At 37.7% G+C, this 7840-nt stretch overlaps 1 protein-coding gene and 1 long non-coding RNA gene across 6 annotated transcripts in view; both read right to left on the bottom strand.

The window, feature by feature from the left end:
* The window catches only part of LOC147653637 (uncharacterized), a 689274-nt gene that overhangs the window by 89347 nt on the left and 592087 nt on the right, over positions 1–7840 (bottom strand). The window lies entirely within an intron of this gene.
* Positions 1–7840, bottom strand: part of SLC16A7 (solute carrier family 16 member 7) — a 75387-nt gene that overhangs the window by 26667 nt on the left and 40880 nt on the right. For 4 of the 5 annotated variants that reach the window (XM_086884620.1, XM_086884622.1, XM_086884621.1 and 1 more), the window contains exon 2: positions 867–1110. In XM_086884620.1, the coding sequence (XP_086740746.1) occupies positions 867–1080 (214 nt within the window). In that variant the 5' untranslated portion in view covers positions 1081–1110. Of the gene's footprint in view, positions 1–866; positions 1111–1962; positions 3654–7840 lie in introns of those variants that run through there. The other variant, XM_086884619.1, reaches the window with a different exon arrangement.

Consider the following 7840-nt stretch of genomic DNA (forward strand, 5'->3'; position numbering starts at 1 on the left):
ACACACATGTACATATACATAAACACACGTTTATAAATGTATGCATTTAATTGCTCCAGCACTGCAAATACTCAGATGCTCCAGATGGTTACCTCTTAACATTAAAAGAAAGGGAAATACCAGTTCTGATGCCTGAATTAACGTAATTCACACCTTTGAACGGTCTAAGTGTTTTGCCTAAGCAGCAGCTTGGTCTCACCAATACTTAAAAGAGAAAAAAGTTCTGAAAAAAAATGAAGAAACCACGCAGAATTTAACAAGTTAGTCTTTGGGGTTGATGGACACAAAGCCTGTCAAAGCAGATTTGACACTTAGTTCTTAAACATAGCTTTGTACTTTAAAATCCTTTTACATCTGTCTTGTTCTTTACTTGCTTGCTTACAAGAAAAAAGGTATCAGACAATTTATGTTCAAGAATAAGATTGTCTGCATCTTAGCTGTCATACAAATGGCATGTTTGAAGCATCACTCTGGGCCTAAATGAAAATAGGATTTTAGGACAAATAAGGACCAGATATAAAACCCCTGTCTACAGGGAATACCTGTGTCTCAAGAATGAACCCTCATTGCCATAATTTCTGTGATTAAGCTTCATCATTGGATTTACTGAGAGATCTCACCAATGCAGTGGAAAATGACCAAATTTACACCTAGACCCAAAAGAAATTATTTAAGCATTGATTTGCTGGGAAATTATACTCTCAAACATAGTGAATTTAGGGAAAGATTGCAAAATATTTTTTAATCTAAATTACCTAAAACTTAGGTGGAGGAACAAAGAAAAGGCCCTAAGGGGAAAAAAAGCCTTATGACCATGTGAAAAAAAACCCAAGCAATGCTATTTACTAATTTCACAAATGTCTTACCTCCTGCATACATGACAGCCAACATTATCGATGATATCCAAGCTATCTCACTATATGATGTGTGGAAGATCTCTTGTATTTCTTTGAAGAACACTGTGATGGCTTTGGGGAAGGCATAGGAAAATCCAATGGAGATAAAAGCCCCAAAGACCACAACCCATCCCCAGCCTCCATCAGGAGGTGGGTAATCTGGCGCTCCTGTGGTAGGTGGCATTTTTTGGTCTCTGTCTCTTCTCCAACTAGACTGAAAAACAAGGAAAGAAACAAGATGTCATTTTTATTTTCCTTTGTTCCATATCAAACTATATTATTCAATAGTCATCTGCAGGGATCATAAAAAACCCTCAGAGGAAAGATCAATTCCCAGCTTTCATGGGAACAAGACTGTCTGTTTTTAGACGCAAAGCTGTTCTGCAAAAAAACCTTGTGGCAAGAATATTTCCAATAGCCTAGTCAAAATGTGGCAACTGTTAAAAATCAATGATCTCAGTCACTGAAGTTGTATTTGCAATTAGTCACTTATTGCAAAGTGACTAGTTTGTGTGGGTTAATTTATGTAGCTCTACCATCTACAGTAAGGAGAAACAACAATGGAAAAAAGTTACACCTAAATTATAAGTAAATGCTATATGTAAGTTTTAGTGAGATTTCTTGGTATTGCAGCAGAACCATCATCATCAACAACATCAGAGAGGAACAAATTGCGACCATCTGAAAAGCAGAGATATAAGCAGAGATTTAAAATTCCCTGTGTATCCATAAAATAAATACACAATATTAAAATTCCACATTTTACTTTTAAGATTTTGATATTTTGATGTTGATATTACTTGCAGGAACAAGGTAGAGCTTTATGGTACTAATTTTGCTGTTTCCACATATCAGAAGACATCAGGAAGATTTCCACAGCCCTTCTACTTTAGAATTGACCATATGACCTGCCACCACCATGATACCTTACAGAGGTTCTAAGAGGTGTAGCCAACACCTTTGGGCAGCTCAAATCCACATAAAACTTCTAAAGACTGAAATAAATTTCATATTGCTAATATCATCCTCACATCTAAAACCTTATGTTTTTTACATTCTGCATTACCTTTTTAGAAAATACGTAGCAGTAAAATTCCATTTTTTATTTCTGAGATTTTTTGCACTAACAAACACCATTGTTATTAAACACTGAACTGGAGTCCAGTGTGGTTTTTTCTATGTAAAGCAGGCTACACAGACAGTATGAACTGCAAATTCTTCTTTCCTCCCTGTTTCTTTTTTGGGCATTTAGGCAACTTATTACTCTTGATTGGTCTCCTGCCATACTAGTGTTGAAAACTGCAGATACTAACAATGAGTAGGCTGCTGTTATGCAACCTGCTATTACCAGCAAGTCTCTACATGATTTCTTCTGTGCCACTTACAGCATATTCCAATATCTCACAGTAAACTGCATTAGCAGTGGGAGTGAGATGTTTACCTTAACAAAAACTAAAAACACCCAACTGTGTCAGCGTATACTTATTTCTTGGGATAGTGCCTGGAGTACTTTTAGGGTAAATGCCATGTAGCACTGCATGTAATATATACCACAAAACAAGCAAAATGTTGCTTTTAAGATTACCTATTACTAGGTTAGCCCTGTGATAGAAACCCAGTGTACTTTTGATTCTCCAATTCACTGAAGCTGACTGTAGACATCAGCTACAATCTCATATCGCCAGCACACCTCTGGGGGAAGCTAAATCAATGACTAAAACATCTGGCTTTTAGGCAAAATTTTAAAAGCCCAAGTAGTTTGGCTTCTGCACCATATAACTGAGATTTCCTGCTGGCAGCAATAGGTATCTCTTGCTCTGTACACAGAGCATATACATCTTTTTATACACACGTCCAGAAATAACCTCTGGTATGTACTTTGTTTCCGCTTATCCCAGTCTCAGTTTAATGTTAGCTCACGGAGGAAACTCAGAGAGAAAATCATGGGCATGCCACTAGAGCAAGTTGGACAAATCTAAACAATTCTGGTTGCTGAGACTTAACTTTGTCGACACAGTTAAATACTATTTTGTTTTTGCTAATATAGATCTATTAGAAGAAAGAGTATCTCAGAAAGCCCACTGTAACTAAGAGCACAAATAAAAATGATCAACTGCATGTTCACAAGCACAAAACCTCAAAACTGCCACAAAAAGCAGAATTCTATTTCTGTGAGTTAAGTGGAAGTAGAGAACGAGAGTTTGCCATCTATCCCAGAAAAGCTGTTGTTCTGCTCATCTGAGAAAACTTTTGGTTGTTTCATGAAAAAAGGTTAACTATTGTTTTCTTACACTTCAAAGGCTTCAACATATTTGTTTTCATATTTAATATTCACATGACAACACTTCTATCGCTATTATAAATTTTTGTCATGGCAAACAACATCAACACATTGCTCTTCATAAAAATGGAAGAGGCTTATCAATTTACTGAGGAAGCACTCCTTTCCTAAAAATAATACAAAAGCACTTTGAAAAATCACAGCCACCACATTAGTCAAAAGAATGCTGAAGGTTCCTGAATGTCACTAATGAATGGTTTGGAGAGATCCCACTATATCCACCCCTTTAGGGTAGAAGAACAGGCTCTGACAGTTCAGTGCTTTCCTCCCTTTAAAAGCTTCACAGTAAATTACAGGAGAATTAAGGAGACAAGCAAAGGGGCAGTGGCTGTTCCTGTGCCTTAACCTAAAAGCAAATTTGTGCAAAGGCCACTGCATGGTCCTGTCTGCCAACCAACAGTGGGCATTATGTTGTCATGAAGAGGAGCCTGGATCATAGTATCTCACACCTCCTGTTTATCCCATGAAGCATGGCTAAGAATAGCTTCCCTGATATTGCTTTATGATCATCATGGCCAATATTAGCTTCAGTCAATAAAAGGTAAGAAAAGAAAAAGAAAAAATATATGTTTGTACCAAGGTGAAACTAAATATTTATTTTCTCACAAACATGAAATCCAACATCTCAAACATTCCATGCATGCCCAGGACCTAAAGAAGTATTCTCTTGCAAAATCTCCACTTAATGTCCTACCGCAATCCCTGAAACTGAATCCCTCCTAAAGACATCTAACCCATTAATACACCCAGCTCTAACCTGAGCCTAACTAGTAAGATTTGAGTAATATAAGCAATATTATGACAAGTGCAAAATCCATCAGCAATCAAAAAACCCCAGAATTTTACATTAGTAGACACAAACATTGATAAAGGAAGAAGCAAAAGATGAAGGAATAAAGTAGTGATAATCAAAATGCCTTTTCAAAACCCTTATAGGTTATTGTGGGCTGTGAAGAATAAAAAGAAATATGGTAAAAATCATAAAAACAAGCATGTGTGGTGATGTTCAAGTGAAGGACACAGTACCAGACCAAAATAAGAAAAAAAGAAACAGTGCTTGAGTAAATAAAGATCACCACCAGTGTTTTTAGTCAGTCATATGAATTCCATCATGTGCTTAAAGCTGGCAGGAGAGCATTGCTTATACCTATGCCTTTATAGGCAAGCAGTGGGTGAGGAACACCCCCTTCCCACTCCCAGGAAAGCAGCAGGGGAATAGTGACTGGAGTGGGTCCTGAGTGAAGCCATCAATCTCACTCCTCACTGTCAAATACACAGAGATTCCTCAGCCTTTACATACCCTGTCAGGTGTGCACAAGGATTTTCTCCTAAGTTCTTTCTAGTTCCCCTGTATAAATCCCATTTATGTAAGCAGTGAACAAGAACACAGCTAACTTGTAATAGGAGCTGCATGTGTCTGTTAACAAATAATAGGAGAGAAACAAGAGGCCACTTTTATAACATCTGATATGCAACAGTTTTATTGCAGTTTTCAATACATTTGAACTTACTTAGGTGTATGAGAACTAAAGAGAGAAAGAGGAAAAAAGAAGGAGGGCAGAAGAAAGGATAGATGTGGAAGGAAATTATAAAGGGAGAAAGAAAAGAGGAAAAATTAGCAAGCAAGCAATAAGGTCAAACTAAGAGCAAATGCTACAAACAATGTATCTTGATATTGTGCATTGTAGACTTCAGTCAGTTATAATCAACCTGTTCAAACTGCTCATGTTCCTACCAATGCTTCATTAATAATCTGCAGTTGCCAGCTGCTAGAATCAGCTATGAATACAACAGTTTGCCAAAGAGAAGGGTTTATATTGTTCTCTTGTTTATTAAGACTGATTTTACTGTGAGTTTTATTTTTCTGCAGTGTTAGAGTAACTCTTTTTTTCTGCCTGCATTTTGTCTGCCTTGTCCTCAATGTGCCCCATCACCACTTGACTCAGCAGCCACATGTCCCAGAGTAAAAGAACTGGCATGTGAATAATCTGTCCCAGGCTGCTGTAGGATAGTAGAAATACTTGGCATTGGTGTACTGCCCTCCAGTTCCAGACAGTAAGCCAAGAACTGCAAAAAGCTTTGCAAACTTGAGCAAAATCAGTTTTATAACATCTCTGTGAGGTGACTGAGAAGCATAATCCACTTTTAGACATGGGAAACAAATGTGATAACAGACTGAGTAACCTAAGTCTTGTCCCAGATCAGTGTCAGAGCTGGCATATAGACTAATGTCCAAATAAGATGTGAGTTATGAGATTTTTAAATACGTGTATTTTAGAATCTCATTAAGTAGCAAATGCAGATTATTTGTACCGCTTAATACTAGATCTAGGAGCTCAGGTGGGGTACAGTGTTTGTATTATAAGTTTGAATATCTGCTCCTCCAACTTACTCTCAGCATATATTAATTACACTGTTGTATTTTAAATAAATGACTTTGTAGTAGCATTAGAACATAATAAGTTAAATAAGAATTATACTCTAATCAAAGGTCCTTGCCTAAATGCTCTAAGTTTTTGAGTTTTTATTAACCCCTCTTTAATGAGTTCTAAGCAGGATGGTAGAATAGCAGGTACCATCTCATCAAATGGTATTGCCTCACCAACTTCTATAAGCTATCGTCAAGCTCTTGGAAATAACTTTGAGCCTTTGAAGAAAAATCTTTCTCACTATTTTTGTGAGAAGGCTCTGCTCCTACTTGTGATTTTTTTTTTTTTTTTTTTTTTTCTGGAGAAAAGGAAGATGTGCAAAGACTGTAAGGTAGCAAGACAGTATGTTCTCTGCTTTTAGCTCTAACTACTCAGATCTGGAGGCAAAGTAGCTCCTAAGGAGCTCTGGTACCTAGCCTTAAAGAACAAGCTAATTGTCCTGAAACAGGAAAATAGTCTCCTTTTTTGTCTCTATTCAGAGACTAAGGGGTATGTGATAAATAAAACCCAGGCAGATGAAAGATGCACTCAGGGTCGGACTTCACTGCCTTTTTTCCACTAGGGTCCAGTCTTCAGAACAAACAGACCCTGTGTGAGACCAAAACTACTAAAAATGTGCCCAAGCTAGACAGCATTTTAGAAAGATGTTGGGGTTTGTAAAGTTTCTCCTACAGGCTTGAATCTAAGGGTCATGTTTGTAAATGCTTTCCAGACTTCTATGTGACAAGAACTTATATATAATATATTAAATGGTATTTATAGGGCTAATGTTAAGAGTTTCCTACTCTTGCTAAAAGTCTAAGAAAAAAGAATCCTCAAATCACCATTGTTACTTCAAGGCTATTTCACTTCATTCTTAAAAATATATCTACAGGTATTCAAAGTCTAAATCTCTAGCTTATTGAGAAAAAAAACTTTGCTTTTTCTTGAAGACCAGACAAGGAACTAGCTCTAAATATTTTATCTATGAAGCAAATATGGAATTATTTGCAATTAAGAATCAGTATTGTGGTGTACTTTTCATCCCACTGAAGCGGTAATTAACAAGTGCTTGAAGCAGTGTGGGAAGGTAAGAGCCCCTCATACATCCAAGGCAGACATATGCATATCATTGTTCCAAATGTCTAGGAGGTTGGCAAAGGCAGGCTCCATGGAGGGAAGCAGAAAAGAGGGAAAGGCTCATGCTGTAAGATAAAAATAAATGAGCAATCCCTGTAACTTTCTTTTTGGGGTCTAGTGTTTCAATGGACTGATTCTTAGGAACAGCATCAACTGGGCAGAAAATTGGATGCTACAGCAAAATCTGTTTGCTGAGCTACACAAGGATGATTGCAGATCTGAGCTCCTGATGGATCACAGAATCACAGAATATGCTGAGTTGGAAAGGACCCACAAGGATCATCGAGTCCAACTCTTACCCCTGCACAGGACACCTCAAGAGTCACACCACACACCTGTGAGTATTGTGCAAACACTTCTTGAGCTCTGTCAGGCTTGACGCTGTGACCACTGCCCTGGGGAGCCAGTACAGTGCCCAAACACCCTCTGAGTGAAGAACTTTTTTCTAACATTCAACCTAAATATCCCCTGACAAAACTTCAGGCCTTCCCCTCTCTTTGCCACCAGTCACCACAGGCAAGAAATCAGTGCCTGCCCCTCCTCTTCTTCGTGAGGAATTTGTAGAGCACAAAGGTCTCTCCTCAGTCTCCTTTTCCCCAGGCTGAACAGACCAAGTGAGCTCAGCCACTCCTCACACAGCTTCCCCCCAAAGGCCCTTCACCATCTTTGTTACCCTCTGGACACTTTCTAATAGCTTAATACCTTTTTTATATTGTGGTGACCAAAATTGCACACAATATTCAAACTGAGGCCGCACCAGTGCAGAGTGTATTTGAAGGTCTAATTCACTTTGACCAAGAATAAAGGCACACCATATAGTTCCTTTCTTCTTCTCAGAAGACTCAAAATAGGATTACTGACACAGAAGTGAATCCTGAAAGATACTGCCTTATAAAATGCAAGAACATATAAATTATTCTGTTAGTGTAATTAAAATTCCATTTGCACTATGTCAATATGTTATTACTAAGTCAGTAACTAAAGTGAGGCTTTTACAGTACTGGAACCTCCATCTGAGAAAATTATATTGTAAATATATTGGAAATGTTACATCA

Source organism: Cyanistes caeruleus, chromosome 4, assembly GCF_971803275.1.
Source record: "Cyanistes caeruleus chromosome 4, bCyaCae1.hap1.1, whole genome shotgun sequence".
NCBI lineage: Eukaryota > Metazoa > Chordata > Aves > Passeriformes > Paridae > Cyanistes > Cyanistes caeruleus.